A 22,414-nucleotide genomic window follows, 5' to 3' on the forward strand; every position below is an offset into this window, starting at 1 on the left:
CACTTGAGCCACACCTACAACCTTGCTTTTTTGCTATATTTTTTGGAGATGACTTCTGCCTTGGCTGGCTTTGACCTGCTGTTCTCATCTCAGCCTCCTGATAAGCTAGTATTAAAGGCATGAGCCATCAGTGCCTAGCTTATAGCTGTAGCAATATATCCTGAATACCTTGTATATACATTTATGTAATCCTTTTATGGGGGCTTTATGTTTAATTGACTATCCTAACAACATTATTACCTAACAGCTAAGTATATTGCCCTCCAGCTTACTGTTTATCAGTGGTTCTTCTTAGTGCTGAAGAGTGTTCATTGTGTGAATGCATCAAAATGTGTTCACAAAAGGCACTTTGCTATTGCAAATAAAGCCATTCTGAAATTTGAGTATACAAATCTAAGTGTTCTCTGGGATTAAGTGACCAGACCTTGGTTATAAGAAGGAAAGTATGAATAAGTAGATGATTGCACAAGAATAATGGGAAATTTCTTCTATTAAAGGAAGACTAAACTAAGTAGATAAGTCATATTAAATAAAGTACTATTTATGTAACCTTACATTCATTCTTTTAGTTTTATGTTTCTAGATATTGAGACTTCATGTCCAATTTTACCTATTTTAGGAATTTTCAATATATACCTATACATTCTGAAGTCAGAAAGAAAAGACCATGAAGAATTTCTCAAAAATTGACATCAAAATTGATACCATGTTAGTTTAAAAGATATGCTGATAGTTTTATACCATAAAAATTTCTGAAGTTAACTCCTGATACTTCCAGAGAGTCCCCATTTGCATAATTGTTTAAAGCTAAATACCATACAGGTAGTGCCAAAGATTTTAAAATCTCTGGCATGGTCAGGTACAGTTGTTTGAGCCTATAAATCCTAGCTATTCAGGAAGCTAAAATCTGAGGATCATGGAACAAAGCCAACCCAGGCAGGAAAGTTCATAAAACTCTTTGGTGGTTTATCTCTAATTAACCACCAAAAAAAAGCCAGAAGCCAGCTGTGGCTCAAGTGGTAGAACTAGCCTTAAACAATTAACCTCAGGGACAGTGTCCAGGTCTTCAGTTCAAGCCTCCATACCATCACACACACAAAATTCTTGGCAGTATTTATTGCCATGCACTTAGGATAGCATTTGACAAACTATTGTATAGTTCTTCATAGTATGCATTTGTAGAAATCTATTTTGTTACTTGGAATTTACCTTAAAAGAGAAGGATAAACCTGGCACCGGTGGCTCACGCCTGTAATCCTAGCTATTCAGGAGGCTGAGATCTGAGGATCACAGTTTAAAGCCAGCCCAGGCAAGAAAGTCCATGAGACTCTTATCTCCAATTAATCACCAGAAAACCAGAAGTGGCACTGTGGCCCAAGTGGTAGTACACTCACCTTGAGCTAAAAAGCTGAGGAGCAGCACCCAGGCCCAGAGTTCAAGCTCCACGACCAACAAAATAGAGAGAGAAGGATAAGACTGATTTTTAATATAAAGAACTTCCTGAGCAATACATCTTTTTTAGAGTTGGAAAAATTCCAATAGTTAACATCAAATACCCTGTAATTATTTTGGTAGTAGAAGTTTTTGGGGGGTTGTGTTTTGTTTTTGGTCAGTCCTGGGGCTTGAACTCTGGGCCTGGGCACTGTCCCTGAGCTTCTTGCTCAAGGCTAGCACTCTACCACTTGAGCTACAGCACCACATCTCGTTTTTTTTGTTTGTTTGTTTTACAAACTCAGATTGCTCTAGGTTAAGAATTTAATGACTACTTGGAGTGTAATTTGAATACGTTCAAGTATGTGTTAAGAACTTTGTCATCACCCCGCTTTTGGGATAATTTTCCCTAACAAAGGAATATAGTTTTTTGCTATTGTGATGTGCCGTATGTATTCAAATTCCTGTTGTACATACATTAGGAATGCCGTATACTGGGCATAGTATTGCCTATCTGTAGTTCCAACAATGGGGAGGCTAAGCCAGTAGGATCAAGAATTAGAGGCAAGAGGGGCTGGGAAGGTGGCTCAGTGGTAGAGTGCTTGCCTTATACGCATGAGGCCCTGGGTTTGATTCCTCAGTACCACATAAGCAGAAAAAAAGTGGCGCTGTGGCTCAAGTGGTAGAGCGCTAGTCTTGAGCTGTAGAGCTGAGAGACAGCACCCAGGCCCAGAGTTCGGCCCCATGACCAACAAAAAAAAGAATTAGAGGCAAGACTCAGCTACATCAACAAAGGAAAATTAACAAAAGCTATAAGAACACTTCTGTAATTTATACTTGATTTCATTTTCTTTTTTTTCTTTTTTTGTCAGTCATGATGCTTGAACTCTGGGCCTAGATATTGTCCCTGAGCCCTTCAGCTCAAGGCTAGCACTCTACCATCTACCACCTGAGCCACAGCACCTCTTCTGGTTTTCTGGTAGTTAATTGGAGATAAGAGTCTCATGGACTTTCCTGCCCAGGCTGGCTTTGAACCCCAGTCCTCAGATCTCAGCCTCCTCCTGAATAGCTAGGATTACAGGCGTGAGCCACTGGCTCCCAGCGATTTCTTCATTTTCATAATTTAATAAAATTGAAGTGGGGGATACTAATAACAAACTAGTGGAAATTGTTCATTTTTCTCTTTTCCTTTAAAGAAGCATTCTCCTAGAACTTAAAGTGTTAGGTCCATTCTTTTGATCTGTTCACAGATACGGTGAAATTCCTAACTTCAGTCATCGGCGGGTCAGGTATCTAGAGAAGAATATGAAACACACATCAAAGTACCTGGACATGCGCAGACAAATAAAGATGAAAAACAAACATATCTTCTTTACTGAAGAATCAGAAAAACCATTTTTTAAGAAAAGCAAAACTCTGAGTAAGGTATGTATACGTTTTGTTTTATACTTAGAAGGAATTGCATTTTGTAAACTTTACTCCTTAAAATCATTGTATTCAAATGGCCAGCCTGTTTTTGTATGGAGGGTCCTAAGATTCTTCCCAGCCTACTTCCTCAATTTGTATGTGTGTAAACTAGACCTGACAGAAAGGAAGTGACATGATACAGAAAGGGTGTGATAGAAAGCTAGCATGTGGTAGTGTTTAAGAAGATAAATAAGTCAAATGGTGCTGTCTGTGCCATAACAGACAAGGTCAAGGGGAATTTCTGATCTGTTTCACATAAGTCATGCAGTCCATATTCTGATATAGCATATGCCATCAGCCTTAATTCTGAGCTCCTCCACAGGTAGTTAGTGGATTATACTTTGAAATAACAAGCTTACCTTTACCTCTATAGTGTGAAATATAAACCCAGTTTTGTGATTCACATTGTAATTTGAGAAAGTCACATATCCTGTTTTCCACTTTGTTATACCTGCCATTCAAGCACCTGGGAAGCAAACATAGAGGATTGCTTGGTTTGATGAGCTGTCTTTTACCTTCTAAGAAACAGGCTTTGTGCCATTGCCTGAAGCTGGTTACAGTACAACCTAATCTCAAAGTCTCCAGCTTACCCTCAGGTTTCAGTATCTTTCCTAACCCCAGCATATTTGGAAAGCATGCTACAAGTTTATAGCTGGTCTCATTTTTATTATATTTCAGATTGATTGGATGTTGGTGATATTTAATGAATGTTTTAGTGGCCCTGGCTGTATCTGAAGCAGGCTCACTAGTGTTAGTCCTGTAGGACTTTTCTGAGTCAGTAGTAAGTAGAAAGGTTCTAAGTGTTAATTTACTGACTTATGACAAAGTTGTAAAGACTTGCTATGAAGAATTTTCGTACTACAGAGGATTTAAGTATATATCCTGACCTGGGCCTTGATACCATTTCAACAAACAAACCTACTTCATTGGGACTTAATCTTACTGGCACTGCTGCGTCATTAAAAGGCAGAACTCATTCTTTCCAAAGTAGTACCACTTAGTTAAAAAAAAACAACTAAGCACTCTCTTTTAAAAAGAGTTCACCTTTGATGCCAGGAGACATTTAACATACTATAACTTGACCATGGCAGGAATAACATGAGAAACTAAAATGAATAACAAATAAGGACATTGGTCATAGTAAATCATAGCACAGCTCTTTGTGCCAGCATTTATTAAAGCTACTGAGATTTGTGGCGGGAAGTATTTATAATCTTTTTTTTTCTTTTTGTCAGTCATGGGGCCTGAACTCTCGGCCTGGGTGCTGTCCCTCAGCCCTTCAGCTCAAGGCTAGTGCTCTACTACTTGAGCCACAGCACCACTTCCAACTTTTCTGCTTATGTGGTGCTGAGGAATCAAACCCAGGGCCTCATGCATACAAGGCAAGCATTCTACCACTGAGCCACCTTCCCAGCCCATTTTATATTTTCTTCCTTTTAAAGAAGTATTTAATAAGGTCATGGGATGCTCTCAATTACTTTTATAAGCTTGGGTGATGAACAGTATATCCGTGTGAGCTAATGACAGTTTGTCAGTCAAGTCACAAGAGGGAAAAGGTAGAAAGAGATTGTGTTTGCTATTAATTCATGCTCATAATGGCATCTTCAAATTTCAGGTAGAGAAATTCCTGAAATGGGTTAATGAACCAGCAGATGAGGAAACATCACAAGCATCATTTTCACAAGACCACGTGCAAGATACCTGCACAAGCAGTGAATCAGAACAAGACATACCTGCTAATAAAGCTGATGATCCAATGAAAACAGGAAGTCCAGAACCTGGAAAATGTCAAGTCAACACTTTTGTTGGGGAACTGGAAATGGAAGAAAAGAAAGAAGGAGACAGTGTTGTAGCTGCTGTCTTGGAGGAACAGGATTGTATAACTAAAGAAATACCAGACTGTTCTCAGCTAGAAACTGACAGTAAGATTACATATACTTTAGTTTGCTGGTTGGTTTCCATGAGTACATTTTGTCTTTCATTTGTATTTCCTTAGTTTCACTCTGTGTCATCTGTGCTTCCAGCTTCATCGTATTTCATTTGAAATGAGAGAAAGCATTTTGGGTGTGAGTGCACTAGGTAGCTATGACGTACAACCCCAAGCCCTCTTCACTGTCAGCTAAGCCATCATGATAAAATCAAGGAGAAAGCGTAGGAGAATACTACATGTAAAGACCACATCTGCCATCAAGCTTGTGCTGGACACTGTTATGCTTAAGGTGGTCCATCCCTCTTGAAATTTGCTGTAGCTCTGATTTTCTTTTTCATAATTCTTTTTGTTTTTGTAGTTGGTTGTGGTAGCGTATTTTTTTCTAATGGTACATTGATATAAAGTTTTCATAGTACTTGGCTCTAAAGAATAGGGAAATGTCACATTTCTTACTTTATACCCTTTTGTACTATTTGAATTTTTCTGTGTGCCACTGGGGCTTGAACTTACGGCCTGGGCACTGTACATGAGCTTCTTTCACACGAAGCAAGAGCTATACCACTTGAGTCACAGTGTCACTTCCGGCTTTTCCTGAATAGTTTATTGGAGGTAAAGAGTCTCATGGACTTTCTTACCCAGTCTGACTTTGTACCATGATCCTCAATCTCAGCCTTCTGAGTAGCTAGAATTACAGGCATGAGCCACCACCTCCCAGCTTAACAAGTTCATTTTGTTGTTTTTATGTTTTGTTTTGTTATGCAGTACTGAGGCTTCAGCTCATACTTGATAAGCAAGTGGTCTACCACTTGAGCCACTCCACCAGCAAAATGTAATTTTTAAAATTTATTTATTGTTATTATTAAGGTGATGTCCAGAGGGGTTATGTAAGTCAGATTGAGTATATTTCTTTTTTAACAATGTCATCCCTTCCCTCACTTTCCCAGTTTTTCCTTCCCATTCTCAACCACACATTGTATAGTTCATTTTCAACATAGAGTCAAATGAGTACCACTGCTGCATTTGTTGACCCTTGGTCCCACCATTTCTTTGCCCCCACCTGCCCTCCCCAAGACAGATAAACAAGACAAAAAGAAATGAAAACAAAAAGAAGAAGGAAAAAAAGCCTCTTGTTTCTTCTTCCTGGTCCTGGCGTTCATTTCATGAAATAAATATTATTTTGTATAGTCAAACACACATAGCTATTGTACCTATATGATCCTCTTAAGAATATCCTCCCTTGGTCTCACTCTATGTGAATGCCTAGGGACCTATATAATTTATCATGTTCCCAGTGTTGTTGTTGTTGTTGTTGTTGTTATACCACCAGTATGTTTCTTGTAGATTTATAGGCATATTTTAGTTACCACAAATGAGGGAAACAATGCAACCTGTGTTTTGAGTCTGACTTATTTCACTCAATATAATTTCTTCCAAGTCTTTCCATTTCCTATGGATGGTACAATACCATTCTTTGTGGTGGGAGAGAATAGTTCCATTATGTATATAAAATGTGATCATTTTTATATCTATCTATAATGTTTGTGGCCCTTCTCCCTCCCCCCCCCAAAAAAAAGCTTAGAACTAGATTGTTCCATTTTGGAATATTTGCAAAGAGAAAGAAAGAGAAGTATCTTTAAGAAAAAGAGAACTTCTATCACAAATTCTTTTATGTTCTTGTGCACTTGAACAGAGAACCTAAAGGCAATTTTATACACAGTTTTTAATACACTCAAATATTGATTGCAGGTAGATATGTCAGCTCAGAAAGTTTCAGATTTTGGAAGATTTTATAATTTCATTTGGGGATAATCAGATCATCAGTGCTACAAAGAATGCTAGTAAAATGTTATATGTTCATTCATTTTATAGGTATAAAAAAAATTGAATATTGGAAAGCCTCAGATTAAAAACAAAACAACAGCCGGGCGCTGGTGGCTCACGCCTGTAATCCTAGCTACTCAGGAGGCTGAGATCTGAGGATCGCGGTTCAAAGCCAGCCCGGGCAGGAGAGACCGTGAGACTCCTATCTCCAATAAACCACCAGAAAACCGGAAGTGGTGCTGTAGCTCAAGTGGTAGAGCGCTCTCCTTGAGCTGAAGAGCTGAGGGACAGCGCCCAGGCCCAGAGTTCAAGTCCCACGACCGACCAAAAACAAACAAAAAAAAAAAATAACAGCTATAATGTGAAGCCAGTGGCATGTCCTTCCTGCTGCTCTGGATGTGTCTTTACATGTGTTCTGAAACAATGCAAAACTGTAACTATTTAGTATAGCTACCCCTTTAGACTTTGAGTTCTTTTTTTTTTCCATAGTGAACACCTGTGTTCTTTGCATTTTATTTTAGCTGAAATGAAGAAGAAAAAGAAGAAGAAAAAAAATAAAAACAAAAAGGTAAATGTGCTGCCTCATGAGATAGCTTCTGTTCCTGAGCTGGCAAAATACTGGGCCCAGAGATACAGGCTTTTCTCCCGTTTTGATGATGGCATTAAGCTGGACAAAGGTAATGTGTGTATTTTTTAAGTTTATTTTAAAACCAGTAAAGCTGTAATATAGCAGAATTTTCATATCCTCCTTACTTGGATTCTGTTACTTCCACACTTACCATATTTATCATTCTCTGTTTATATGTATGTGTATTTCTTTTTTTTTATTGTGAAAATACCATACAGAGGGGTTATGTATGTGTATTTCTGATAAATGCATACATACTACTACCCTTTAATACTTTAGTCTGCAGTTCCAAGAACAAGTACAGTTTAATAATAATAATGTAGTAATAATAATTATGTCATGAATTGTCCTACTTGTGTTCCTTATACAATCTTTTTCTTTTCAGTATAGGATCAGGTATTACATTTATTTATCACGTTTCTCTAGTTTCCTTTAATCTGTAAGAGTTTGTCAAGTTCTCCCCATTCCCAACCCCAATTGGGGATTAAACCCAGGGCCTTAAACATGGTAGATCTTGGCTTTGCCAATGACCTACACCCCAACCCACTTTTGACAGTTGCCATAGCAGTGATGTTCTGTACAGTAGGCTTCAATTTGGGTATTTATGTATTTTTAAAACCTTAGATTGAGGTTTAATCTGTAGTTGTAGTATCTTCCAAAAGTAATGAATAAATTATGTAAAGGAATGGCCACTGAAGATTTAACAAATGCCAAACATTATAATTTAATTAATTGACATTGGGAACTTGAATTTTTTAACCTTTCCTATTCTGATCATGAGCAATTTATTTGCATACTGACGCTCATTTTCATATTAAGGTTTCCTAAATTCTAATTTTTTTTTTTTCCAATTCTGGGGCTTGAGCTTAGTGCTTGGACACTGTCCCTGAGCTTCTTTTGCTCAAAGCGAGCACTCTACCACTTGAGCCACAGCACAGTTTCCAGCTTTTTCTGTATAGTTTATTAAAGATAAGGGTCTCATGGATTTTCCTGCCCAGGCTGGCTTCAAACCACAGTGCTCAGATCTCAGCCTCCTGAGTAGGTAGGATTACAAGTGTGAGCCACTGACATCCAGCTTAAGTACGAATCTTTATTAAACTATCAGAAGCAGAATGTCTTGATCCATAATAGATTTTTTGGAACTCATAGTTTTCTATCATAATTTGCAAAATATTTATGGCAGTTTATAACCGTTCTCTTTTTTAAGGCTGGTTTGTTTGTGCTGGTACTAGGGCTTGAATTCAGGGCCTTTGCTAGAATTTTTCACTCAAGCCTGATGCTCTGCTACTTGAGCCTCACCTCTACTTCTTCATTATAGTTCCTTATAACTAGGAAAAACTTGACGGTCTGTAAGGAGTTTATATGGGCACCAGTAACTCACACCTGTAATCCTAGCTATTTGGGTGGCTGAGATCTCTGTTCCCAGCAAGCCCAAACAGGAAGTTGGTGAGACTTTTACCTCCAATTAACCAGCAAAAAGCTGGAAATGGAGCTGTGATTCACAGAAGCCTTGAACAACACATCTCAAGGGCAGTGCCTAAGCCCTGTGTTCAAGCCCCAGGACTGGTACCAAAAGGGGCAGTTTATACTTTTAATATTCCAGTAATAAGGAGCCATTTAAATTTTTATTTGTGGGGAGGGGGGACAGGAAATTTGGCATATTGTTTTGTTCAGAGAAATGCCTCTGAAAAATGCATATTTCTACTGGGGGAAGAGAGTGTATCTCCTTCCCTCCAGAATAAACACAGGACCACATTTCTGAAAGTGACGAGGGCTACTGTTCACACCGTACTTAGGTTACTAGCTCTTTCTTTTTCAATCCTTGAAAACATGCAGATTTCCCCCAACATGTCCAGTATAAACTGGGACATTGTTTTTCCATTAGGAGTTGAATTACTTCGGAAACTCACTGGTGTTTTGGGGAGCTAATGTTAGAACTGCCAACTTATAAGCGGTTCTTAGTACTTCAAACAGAAATATTGATGTTGTATACAGTTACTGGAGAAATGGGAGTTAGATGAATCTGGCTAAGAATTGGAATGTTAATTTGTATAATTAAAATTAGGCATAGCCAAGCATCGGTGGCTCACGCCTATATTCCTCAGGAGGCTGGGATCTGAGGATCACAGTTCAAAGCCAGCCTAGGCAGGTAACTCTGTGAGACTCTTATCTCCAATAAACCACTCAAAACCGGAAGTGGCATTGTAACTCAAGTGGTAGAGCACTTGCCTTGATCTGAATTGCTGAGATATAACACCCAGGCCCAGAGTTCAAGCCCCACAACGGACAAAAAAAACAAAAATAGGAATAGTACTGCTTTTTGTAACAAGCTTTGTTGAATTTTCCTTTAAAAGTAGTTAACTTCAATTTTTTGGAAAAGAGAAAGTAAGCCTTTTTTAAATATGTAATAATTTTTTAAATGTTTGTTTTGTTTTTACTTGGCTTGAAACTGAATGTCTTAACAAATCCCCTTCATTTGCAGAAGGTTGGTTTTCAGTTACACCTGAGAAGATTGCTGAGCACATCGCTGGTCGGGTCAGTCAGTCCTTCAGGTGTGACATTATCATAGATGCGTTCTGTGGAGTTGGAGGAAATACCATTCAGTTTGCCCTAACAGGAAAAAGAGGTAATTAGTCAGTGATGGAAAAGAACTATTTTATTTGCAGTTCATTCAGTGAATGTTTTCATTTTTCTTTAGTCTTTCTAGAGATTCAGTAATTGACAGTTTTGTTAAATCATCTTCATAGTTGTTTGACTTTGGAATCGAGGAAGAAAATTTTCTTTATATCTGTCAGTGAAACCTTTAAGGAATAGGCCATGCATGGTGGTTCACACTTATATTTCCACTGTGCAGGAGTCAGAGGAAGGAGGATTATTGCTTGAGTCAAGCCTGGGCAAAAAAAAAAAGTGAGATCCTTTCTCAAAAGACAAACCAGGTGATATGGTTAACTATGGTAAATCAAACTATTCAGGAAGCAGATGCAGCAGGATTACATTTTCAAGACTAGCCTGGGCAAAATTAACAACCCTCTTTTCTTAGAAACAAAAGGGCTCAGGCATAGCTTAAGTACATGGGTCTGGGTTTGATCCCAGTACCTTTAAAAAAAAAAAGCCATACCCTGAAGATCCTTTTTTCCCCAATATCTTCTTAATATACATATTAGTTGATGATAATTTCCATTTTAGTAGATTTCAGAAGAATCCTATAACAATTTGTGTGGCATTCTTAATGTTAGCTGGGAAAATGTAATGTGATTCTGGAAAACAGTGGGGAGTTTAGATAAAAATTCAGTGATCTTACTGTACCATTGGTTTTAGGATCATTCACTAACTTCACAGTCTTTTAACAGCCTAGATAAAAGCTATTTTCACATGTGCCCAGAAATAACTAACTATGAGCCATTCCTATAAGGTCAATTGTCTGAAAAACAGTTTTTCTTAAAAAATTGTAAAATTCATCTTTGTTTTAACATTGTATGTTAAAATTAAAGGTAAATATCTGGTCCTGATGAAGCCAATGAGTCTGGAAATTTTCTTTAAATATGTGAAACAGTTTTTATTGTATATTTTTATTTTATTAATTTTACTTTTCTTTCCTAGTACTAGAGTTTTAACCTAGGACCTTGCACTTATCAGCTTTGGTGCTTTAACTGCAGACATACTTGCAGCCTTACTTCTACTCCTTATTTTGAAGATGGAGTCTCACAGACTTTTCTCTCTGGGCTGGCTTCAAATTGTAAGCCTCCATATCTCAACCTCCTGAGTAACAGATATAGATAGATGGATGGATAGATAGATAGATAGATAGATAGATAGATAGATAGATAGATAGATAGATAGATAGATAGATAGATAGATAGATTTTTATTTTTTTTTATTTTTTTGTCAGTCTTGGGGCTTGAACTCTGGGCCTGGGTGCTGTCTCTTCAGATCAAGGCGAGCACTCTACCACTTGAGTCACAGTGCCACTTCTGGCTTTTTCTGCTTATGTGGTGCTGAGGAATCGAACCCAGGGCCTCATACATTCAAAGCAAGCATTCTACCACTGAGCCACCTTCCCAGCCCCCTGTAGATTTATTTTTAACAAGTAAAGACCCATTGCCAAGGCTTTTGTAGTTTTAGTATAATTGGGTAAAGGAAGATAACTACTCTGAGTCCCAAGCCAAAGGGAGAATGTTTCTTCTGTGTTTTCACAGTCCAGCTCCTTCATGGCCCCTCAGTTTCATTTAACCTCACTCACCTAGCCAACACTGGGCCTTCCTTGTGCTATCACAATCTAGCCTCTGCTCCAGCAGCATGTAGGACCAGAAGTGGACTCAGCTTATTCTGTGATGTGATGTCCTGTGCCCTGCTTCCCAGGCCAGAAGTGATTGTTGAGGTACTCTGAATGCTACTTGTAGATGTTCTTCCTAAAATTCTACTAGGTGGGTGAGCTGACTACAATATGCAAAAAATTCAGAATAATTACAGATTGTGTGTGTGTACTCACCCATATGGACACATTTACAATTATACTTAATTCTTGAACTCTAGTGCAGGCATGTGTTTGTATGTATATATATAAAAATATGATTTGGTATGTGGTTTATAATATCCCTTTGTACAAGGAATACTGTTTTTGTCTGTAAATATAAATATACTAGGTGATTAGGGAATCTGCAAAGCTATTAGGGATATTATATATTCCAGTAGTTCAGCCTTGAGACTTCCTGATAGAAGTTTGCATGATAATAGAAATGTTCAGTGTCTGTACGGTCTAACAAGGTAACTAATAGCCACATAAGGTTTTTGGTGGTGGGGAGGGGCCGTTTTTTGGTTCTTTAGGGGATTTTGTTTGTTTATTTGTTGAGAAAAGGAGCTTGCTTAGTACTCCTGTCTAGTCTTGAACTTAGTCTGCCTGCCTCCATCTCCTATACGCTGCACATTTTTCTTAGTATTATTAATTTTAATTAATCAAAAGGTAAAAGTTGCTAGTGGCTACCATTATTGAACAGCACAGATTTGTCATCGTTTCATTTATGCGGTAGTATTTAATGTTGTGTTGGCCTGAAATTAATATTTGCCCATAAAAACAGTATAGATGAAACCAAGATTAACTAAATGTGACACTGAAAATTTTTGTTTGATTTTTAGTATTTTTAATGAATTTAAAGAATAACAAATATATAAAGTATATCTTATAAGTTAGAATATTTATTTATTTAAAACAGGAAAGACCTCATTAGAATTAGCCTGTTTTTGCAATACATTGTAATCAATAACATTATTGGGCTGCCAATTCTATAATAGTATTTACATTCGTTATACATCATGTACATTTAGAAAATAGGATATTCGTTGTTCCAGTGATGTAAGGAATTACCTCTCAAAGGTGTTAATAAATCTCGAAAGTAGCATTTTTCCGAAAAACAATTCCATTTCCGTGATAACATGCTGTCTGTATCAGGGTTCCCTGTTGTCCTTGTATGTATAGAAAATTGCCCTAACACACATATTGCACATTCACCCATGGGTGCAATTAACTATAAGATGTGAATGAGCTAAATTAACTTTTATTTGTGTTGGTTGCTATGAAATTGCAATAAGTTAAGTGAAGGAAAATAAAAGCCATCAGGGCTCCTCTACCTAAAGGGTCACTAATATCTTTTCATCTCTTATTCCTGACTTGGCTATATAGGTTTATAAAAATGCTTTGATTTGGGTTTTCTATAGAAGTTGTCAAATTCGTCTTCACTTGGGCATTCTTATTCTAAGGAAATTTGTCTTATGAAAGCAGGCATTTGCAAGTGCTTCTTGGCTGTTCATAGCATGGCAAGGGCTGACCACGTATTTGATATTTGGTATACACTTAACGCAGCTATCACCTGTAGCTTAGGATTCTGGCTGAGAGAAGCACCTGAAACCTGCTCTTTCTTAACCACAAGTGAGTCTAATGTAAATAAAAACATTATGACTTTTAATTATGACAAAAAGGTTGTTTGGGGGTTTGAAGAGGGGTGGAGGAGCTTGAACTCAAGGCCTGAGCACTGTCTGTAACATTCTTTTTACTCAAGGTTAGCACTCTACCACTTGAGCCACAGTACCACTTCTGGCTTTTTCTGCATAGTTTATAGGATAAGAGATATGAGATGAGAGTCCAATGGACTTTTCCTGCCCCAGCTGGCTTCAAACCATGACCTTCAGATCTCAGCCTCCTGAATAACTAGGATTTATAGGAGTGAGCCACCGGCACCTGGTTTGTGTAAAACAGGTGTTGTTTTTTTTTTTTTAATAGAATATCAGCATACTGTTGGACAAACGCACTCTCCTATATAACTAAAATCCGTGTCAACTGACTCATTTTTTTCTTTTCTGATTCTTAGTGATTGCCATTGATATCGACCCTGTGAAGATTGATCTTGCTCGTAATAATGCTGAAGTTTATGGGATAGCAGATAAGATAGAGTTCATCTGTGGAGATTTCCTGCTCCTGGCACCTTGTTTAAGGGCTGATGTTGTGTTCCTGAGCCCACCATGGGGAGGACCAGATTATGCCACTGCAGAGACCTTTGACATTAGGACAATGATGTCTCCTGATGGATATCCTTTGAAGTCCTAAGAGTTTACAAATTACTTGTGGAAAAGAGTGTGTTTGTGTGAGAGAAACTGGTGAAGGAGGGAGATACTAGCTAAAAATATTTGGTATATTTCAGTTTATTTGCAAAAGAAGGAAAAACCCAGATAATAAAAAAAAAAATCTCTGGTTGACCTTTAAAAGGAATAGCAAATGTGAAGTCACATACTACTTGACTTACTATTATAAAATAAGAACTTGGATATATTGTTTGGAATTCTCTTCAAAGCTATTCTTAAGAGTCTTGAGTGCCAGGCACTGGTGGTAACTCACTCCTGTAATCCTAGCCACTCAGGAAGCTGAGATCTAAGGATTCAAGCTCAAAGCCAGCCTAGGCAGGAAACTCCGTGAGACTCTTATATTCAATTAACCACCAGAAAAACAGAAGTGGCACTGTGGCTCAAGTGATAGAGCAGTAGCCTTGAGCTGAAGAGCTGAGGGACAGGGCCCAGGCCCAGAGTTCAAGCCCCATGACCGACCCAAAAATAAAGGCTTGAGTGACTGATTTATAGAATCTTGTATTTAATTTTCATGTAGCCTCCCTTGAAGGATTTAAATTTGTGCCTTTTCTATATATACTAAAATACATATGGCTTATTATTAATAAATGTTTTTTCTGGTCAAAGACCAGCTGCTCTTTTCCTTAACTGCTCTCTACCTTTGAAATTTTCAGGCTTTCTCAGAAGATCACTAATAATATTGTTTATTTTCTTCCAAGAAATGCTGATATTGACCAGGTAAGCCTTGCTGCAGAATTTCTATGGGCCACTGATTTGTTACAAAGAATGGGCAGAAAAAGGATGCAGGTAATTTCCTTACCAGAGTGCCAGTTTGAGAATTGCCTATGTTGTGGACTGTAATTAGCTACTGGAAGTGTATCCAGCAGATAGATACATGTCTGTTACACTGTCCTTCCTCTCCTCAGTTCTAGGAAACAAGGACACAAATCTAGCACTCTGGACTTTAATGAGGATGTATTTTCAGTGCATCCTTTTAACATGATTGTGTTGTTTTAGATACTATAAAACTAAACTAGCCACAGTCTGCTTTGACTGATACCTGCCTGGAGAATGAAGCCTAGCTAGAATTAAAGAGATAAGACCTTTCATTTGGCCAAGAACAATTTTAACTATATCTCCTATTTGTCCCTCAACCACATTCTCAGCATCTTTTTAGGGGCATTTCTTACTAGTTGATCTTCCATATCTGTGCTTCTTCATGACTCAGAGCTAATATCTAGAGTTTTAGATAAGGCTGGGCTTTCTGATTCCATACTTCTTTCTCTTCTCATGTAATTATTTGCTCTATAGCTGTCTTATCAGAGACTGTCCTTTACTGGGCTATTGTATTGTGATCCTTATCAATCCATCCATTGATCACTGTGTGTATGTGTGTGTGTGTGTATGTGTGTGTGTGTCTCTCTCTCTCTCCCTCTCTCTCTTGATAAATAGTTGGAAAGTGGTTGTTCAGTGTAAATTTTTAAGTAAGTAAATTTTTTTCTAGTTAAATTAACATTTTCCCAACAAGAAAGTTAACTTCCTTAATTTCTGCTTTTTGGCTCTGGAAACCTGCCAAAATTAGAGCTGATAGTTCATTCATGTTTTCTGCCTGTAGAGGGAGTAATAATACTAGAAAATAATACAAGTCAAAAGGAAACTAGGAAGACTTCAAGTTATTTTTTGTGGTATTAAATTTAGGTCAAATTATAGTAGGAAGTCAACTTTTTCCTTCTTAAAAGAGAAAATGTATCTATATTTGATGAGAAGAGACGGTAATAAAAGACTGAGAGAAACCAGAGGTACCAAGAAACTGACTTTCTGTTCAGGAACACTGAGAATGTCACAACTTTGGGCTACGTTCCCGAAGTTCATGAGTCTGCTGCTTAAAACTCTAGCTGCATTTCCTCCTATAGAGGTGTCTATAAAGAGCGATTAGTTTCCCATCTGGGTAAATTGTATGATATACTGTTTATATTATCCTAAACTAAATATGATCCATCACAAAAACAGGTTGTCTCAAAAATTATTCTGTGTAAAAGATTATGCCAGTTGTTCTCTGGATCCAGTGACATATTTTGTTGTGTTCCTTTTGGTGATACTAGGATTTGAACTCAGGCTCACACTCACTTGGCTTCACTTGCTTAGCTTAGCTTGCTCAGGTGGCACTATACCACTTGAACCCTTCATTTGAACTCACTTCAGCCCTTCATTTCGGTGGTTGTTGCCAGATGGAGTCAACTGGGCTTTTTCACCTCAGCTAGCTTCAAATCATATTCTACTAAATCTCAGCTTACTGTGAGTAGCTAGGATTATAAGGGTGAATACCCAGTTGGTAAAATTTTTCTAATTGTTCCCTTACTCTGATCTCTTGATTCTCTTTTTCTTTTGAAGCATTATTCTGGGACATGAATCCCTTGCTATTCAAACTCTCACTTTTAACCTGAGAACTGAATAATTTTAAAACTTGTTTTGTGAGAAACTGTGAAAATCTCTCTAAAATTGCCATTGAACCTCAAAGACATGTCTTAGGTTAGATTTAATTCAGAGAGCCACAGTGACTATCTTATCTACTTGATGCCTGTATTTTCTAGGTTTCCTTTCATTTCTTTCTTTGACCATCATGGATATCCAGCTTGAAATGAGAATCACCTCCTCTTTTAAGTAGTAAACCTAAGCAGAATGATTCATCTTCCCATAGAAGCTGCGTAGTAGTTACCAAGCACCACTGCTGTGTGAAATCTGTAGTGGGCTAAACCTCTAGACATGAAGAGTATTGTCTCTTAGCCAGACATCAGAAAAATGAAAACAAGTTCTGATCCATTTTGAACACTAACTCTTACCTTTGTTTGATTTTTATAAATAGACATAGAATGGTACAGCTCAAAAAGTAATAACATATTCATTCCAAATGAATGCCTTAACCATGTTCATACCAATACAGACAACAAGTAACACTGGATGTAAAAAATAAACTGGGGGCATTCCATCAGGTAATTCCTGGCCCTTATCCAACATACTATACCTGCCATAGCCTCTTCAGCTGTACATCCTTGGCTGCAGTTAGACCAACTTCCCTCCCCTCCCCACCCGATGTATTTCATTTCCTCAAAAAAGGGAAAATATATACAAATTAACATCATGCTTGAACAAAACGCCCTATGATTATATTGTGTCTGTAAGTACAGAGATTAATCAAGGAATGTATCCCTTTCTAGAAGGCAGAACTCCAGGATCCCATTGGCTTTTTAAATTCCATTCCATAGGGGTCTGAATGTGTAGCCCAGTGGTAAATTATGTGGTTAATATGACCTTGGATTCAATCCCCAACATAAAAAAAGAAAAAAATTAGCAAAATTCCACTCTGTTATGTCAAGTGAGGGAAACATTCCTAATCATAGCAGTCACCACATTTCATAGGTTTTTTTCCTGGATTTTTTGTTTTTTGTTATTTTTTTTTCAGTTTAGGGAAATGAACACAGGGCCTCTTGCATACTAAGCAAGCACCGTATCATTAAACTACATCCCCAGCCCCCAGTGGATTATTTCACTGGTGTGTAGGTAAGTAGATAGGAATGAGGTGTTTCTTTGTGCAATTTATAAAATTTGCCATGAGAAAAATAAGAGTAGCATACATTTGAATAAATAGAACTGTCTGCAAATGAGAGAATTCATTAGATGACACTTTCATTTGGAAAATATTTTAATATAACCAATTTCAACTCATTGGCATTGTTAAAGAACAAAAATTTATGGTTGGTTTTCTTTATAAATAGTAGCTCTGGGGGCTGGGAAGGTGGCCCAGTGGTAGAGTGCTTGTCTTGCATGCATGAGGCCCTGGGTTCGATTCCTCAGCACCACATAAGCAGAAAAAGCCGGAAGTGGCACTGTGGCTCAAGTGGTACAGCGCTAGCCTTGAGCTTAAGAGCTGAGGGGCAGATCCCAGGCTCAGAGTTCAGGCCTCATGACCAGCAAAAAAAAAAAAAAATAGTAGTTCTGAGTAATTCTATTATTTGCTTATTTAATAAATGGAAAAATAGGGCTTTAATGATTGCTAAATATTAGAATTAATTTAAAACTACATGACAAAATGTTCTAAATTCAACTGGATGGTGGGTGGCTCATGACTGTAATCCTCTCTATTCAGGAAGCTGAGATCTGAGGATCACAGTTCAAAGCCAACCCAGGCAGGAAACTCCATGAGACTCTTATCTCCAGTTAACCACCAAAAAGCCAGGAATGGAGATGTGGCTCAAATGGTAGAGTTCCAGCCTTAAGCAAAAAAGCTAAGGGATGGGCTGGGAAGGTGGCTGAGTGGTAGAGTGCTTGCCTCGCATGCATGAGGCCCTGGATTTGATTCCTCAGCATCATGTAAGCAGAACAAGCTGGAAGTGGCACTGTGGCTCGAGTGGTAGAGCTCTAGCCTTGCTGAATTGCTGAGGGACAGAGCCCAGGCCCAGATTTCAGACCCCACAACCAACAAAAAAAAAAGAAAAAAAGCTAAGGGAGAACAGCCAAGCCATAGGTTCAAGCCCCAGTACCAACACCAAAAAAATATATATATATTTGTAATGGGAATCTAGCCTACTGATAGCATTCTCATATAGTAAATCTGTATGCATGTGGTACTATGAAGTCATTCCAATGGATAGAGGACTTTAATCTTGGTTAGGGAACCAGAAACGTGAAAGACTAGTCCTAAGGACTGGATTAGGTTTCTGATACTTTCAAGAATTGTAGGCTTTAAAACAACTGAACCTGAAAATAATAGTCTTTACAACCCAGAGTACCCCAAAAGCATTGATCCTACCAACAATGCTCTGCAAGTATACATGTGTACTATACATGAATTAAATAAACATTTTCTGTAATATAGATACTTAGGATTCTGTACATTTCATTGGGTTATTATAAATTATAAAACCTGTAGAATATCTGTTAATTGATTTTATTACTAGTTTTATTTTCACGTAAGCTAGGGAAGTTAAGTAATTTGCCTAGCTATTCTGCCATGACCACCATAATACCTTGCTGCCTCCCACTGAGGGGATATTTGTTGCCAAGAAGGAATAGATTTCATCTGTTACCACCTTGAGATTAGAAGCAGTGATTAGAAGATGAGGTGACAAGAAAAGCAAAGGGAATTTCTGATGTATTCAGAAAAATTCCTGATGAATCAGTTTCAGTTTGTACCTTTTTATGCAAAAGATGACAGATCTAAAATATTGTGGTGAAGTAGAAAGTCCTCATTGCCCTTGAATTTGACCTGCTGCAGGTATTCCTTCATTGCTCCATCCTCAACTCTCTTGTCCAAATTCTTCACCACTCTGGTCTCACAGTCTTTAAGGAAGATAGAAGGAATAGGAAAAATACTAATACTGCACTGAAGTGATAACTGAAAAACATTAGAGAGAGCCGGGTACCCATGGCTCAGGTCTAAGCTACTCAGAGGCTGAGATAGGAGGATTGCTATCTGGAGCCAGCCTGGGCAAAAAAGACTGTCAGACTCTGTATCTCCAGTAAACTATTATTTTTTTAAAAAAGCTAGAAGTGGAGCTGTAGCTCAAGTTTAGAGCACTAGCCTTGAGCAAAAGAAGCTCAAGGACAGCACTCCAGCCCTAAGTTCAAGCCCCAAGAGTAGTGCATGCATTTACACACACAAACTGAGAAACTGTTAGATTTAGATGACTTGGTCAGAATTCCTCATTTTGCCCTTTCTTGTAAAATGTCAGCCTTAAATAAAGATAAACAAGTAGAATGTAAAACACATTTCTAATAATTGCTACTGTGAGACCACTTGACTATTTTTAAATTTCTACTTTCATTTCAAGTGTTCCTTACAAAAAAACAGTATCCATGTGTTTGAATCATTATAAGGTATTTGATGTCGGACTTGTTTTCATGTAACTCTGTTTATAAAATGATAATAAGCACAGCCAACTTGGGTTGTTTTGTTGTTTAAATCCTTTGGCATTGGTGTTGGTCAATGATATTACTGCATTGGTGGAACAAATTTTTTTTGAAGAGTGTATCATAGAATAGCGTGGTTCTTCCGTATTTCTTTATCTTCAACCTTGTTTCTAACAGGAAGTTGAAATAATTTTAAATACATGCTCATTAGTAATGCACAGTAAATCTGACCCTACCAGATGTATGTGTGGTTTCTATTATACCTCTAATTCTCTCAACCCTTGAAACCAAACTAGACTGAATACATTTTTTTGCAAAATATCTAACTGCAGTTCTACCAATGACAGTGCACAGGCTTCCTCTGCTTGTACCTAATACTTGAGATACCCCTTTCTCTATCCCTGCATGACTTCCGCCCTGCCTACCCAGGGTTCTCCACCATATTCTCCCTTCTAGCAATCTTTCCTGTCGCCACTCTAGTAATCTGATCTCCGTTGCCATGATCCTGGGTTAGAATTTACCATGTCTGTTAGCTAATAGATCTCTGAGATGGGGTGAGGGGATGCATCAAAACACAAGGCTTATCTGTGTAAGAACTTGGTGTGAAATATAGCTGTTTTGAAGCCTTAACAAAAAAAAAAAAAATCAAGAGCCAGGTGCAAATGGCTCATCCCTGTAATCCTGGAGGCTAAGATCTAGGGATCATGGTTGGAAGCCAGCCCAGCAGGAAAGTCTGTGAAACTCTTTATCTCCAATAAAATACTGAGAGAAAAAAAAGAAGTGGCACTGTTGTTGCTCAAGTGGTAGGGTAGCCTTGAGCAAAAGAAGCTCAGGGACAGTGCCCAGGCCCAGAATTCAAGAATATTATATTATCCAAACAAAAGAATCTTTAGCAGCTAATTGCACCTATTGTCCAGCATTAGCATGACATCATTTTGTTGTTATCTTTACAAAGGAGTTGGAAGAACCTTTAGCTCTCTGATAAAGAGAGTTGCTTATTATGTTGTAATACAGCTCAAAATAAGCTATATATATTTTAGCACAATAATAAGCTTTAAAAGGTTTAAAGTAACTAAAAAAGAGCAACAGGTAGAGAATGTGGTTCATGTTAGGAGAACAAGAGCCTGGCTAGAAAAAGAAAAAAAAAAGTATAGAGACTTGGCTCCTCATGAGACTAGGAATCCTGGCTGGATCAAAGCTATCTTACCCTGCTATGATCATAGTTTATGTAACAGGTACTCCATAAATATTGTTCACTAATCCAGAGGGTGATATGAGGAGTGAACAAGACATGGGCCTTTGGAAAGTGGCTTCTCCAAATGTCTATGTAAATAAATAAGCCTGACACTTGAAGAAGGGTTTGTCCATTTTCTCTTCCTCAGAGATTTTTAGCTTATGACATTACAGAGAGCAAGACCTTTTTGCTTCATTAATACCTACCTGAGAAGTGATGTTTGAAATGGTTTTTTATTTGAAGGACTTAAAAAGCTAATCTTCCTGATACTTGATTAGGCAAAGTGAATGAAAGAATTGTTCTAGAGATAATATTTGTGTATATGTGGCTTTCTCTCTGTTAATCTTTTTAGGTGGCATCCTTGGCTGGACCTGGAGGGCAAGTAGAAATAGAACAGAACTTTCTTAACAATAAATTGAAGACAATCACTGCTTATTTTGGTGACCTGATTCGAAGACCAGCTTCTGAAGCCTAAATAAGAGGCCATATAAGGACAAAAAGATCATGTGGTAATCAATATTATCTAAATGAGACTGAGGAATGTCCACCTGTGCTCATTAACACTTTGTTACTCATATCTTATGTTACCACATCATATGGAGACCTTAGTGAGTTGTAATGAATATCAGTGAAGTGTTTTGAGATCTTTGGAGAACATTAACTATGAACCATATATTATACAGCAGAAGATTCAAGTATCTGATATAGAAAGAAGTGTGCCTTTGTGTTTAATTTCAGTGGGTATCTATGTAAATGTATGTGTATTTTTATTTTTATATTTTGTCTTAACATCTTTGTGTATGTACATATATATGTTTACAAAAATTCTGTAGTTTTTTATTTGGGTTCTTTTGTGTGTATGTGTGGTGGTGTTTATGTTGTAGTTTTTTAGTTTGTTTTTTTTACTCAGAGCCTCACACTTGTACACAGCTTGCTTCCTTAGCTGGCCCTATACCATTTGAGCCATACCTCTAGCCTTACTTTTTGCTGATTAATTGGAGATGGAATCTTAAGGTCTTTTCAAAGCCTAGTTGCTTTGAAATATGATCTTCTAGATCATATCCTAAGTAGCAGGGTTGGCATGAGGCATCTGGCTAATAAGTATTTTGGTTTTAATGTAGACAAATAGAAAATAATGAATGAGTTGTATTCTGTCCACCCATTTAACTCCTGTAATAATGTTAAAAATTAATGCTAGAAAAGTAAATAATGCAAAACAGTTCAAAAAGGAACGTCTCCCCAAAAATCCCTACACTTTATTCATCTAAAGATAATCACAACTAACAATACTTATAATTTTTTGGAGAAAAGAAAAAAATTACAGTATACCCTAATACAAGTGTAATTTTTCCCCTTTATTCAACCTGCTTTTCCCCTTTCATAT

General features: G+C 37.6%; 1 protein-coding gene across 2 annotated transcripts in view; it reads left to right on the forward strand.

The window, feature by feature from the left end:
• The window catches only part of Tgs1 (trimethylguanosine synthase 1), a 33,267-nt gene extending 11,474 nt beyond the window's left edge, over positions 1-21,793 (forward strand). For both annotated transcript variants that reach the window (XM_013009425.1, XM_013009426.1), the window contains exons 7-13: positions 2,682-2,856; positions 4,514-4,820; positions 7,171-7,326; positions 9,760-9,903; positions 13,640-13,856; positions 14,549-14,627; positions 21,383-21,793. In XM_013009425.1, coding sequence (XP_012864879.1) covers positions 2,682-2,856; positions 4,514-4,820; positions 7,171-7,326; positions 9,760-9,903; positions 13,640-13,856; positions 14,549-14,627; positions 21,383-21,505 — 1,201 coding nt within the window. In that variant the 3' untranslated portion in view covers positions 21,506-21,793. The remainder of the gene's footprint in view (positions 1-2,681; positions 2,857-4,513; positions 4,821-7,170; positions 7,327-9,759; positions 9,904-13,639; positions 13,857-14,548; positions 14,628-21,382) is intronic.
• The last annotated feature ends 621 nt before the right edge of the window (positions 21,794-22,414 follow it).

Source organism: Dipodomys ordii, unplaced genomic scaffold (assembly GCF_000151885.1).
Source record: "Dipodomys ordii isolate 6190 unplaced genomic scaffold, Dord_2.0 Scaffold9, whole genome shotgun sequence".
Taxonomy (NCBI): domain Eukaryota; kingdom Metazoa; phylum Chordata; class Mammalia; order Rodentia; family Heteromyidae; genus Dipodomys; species Dipodomys ordii.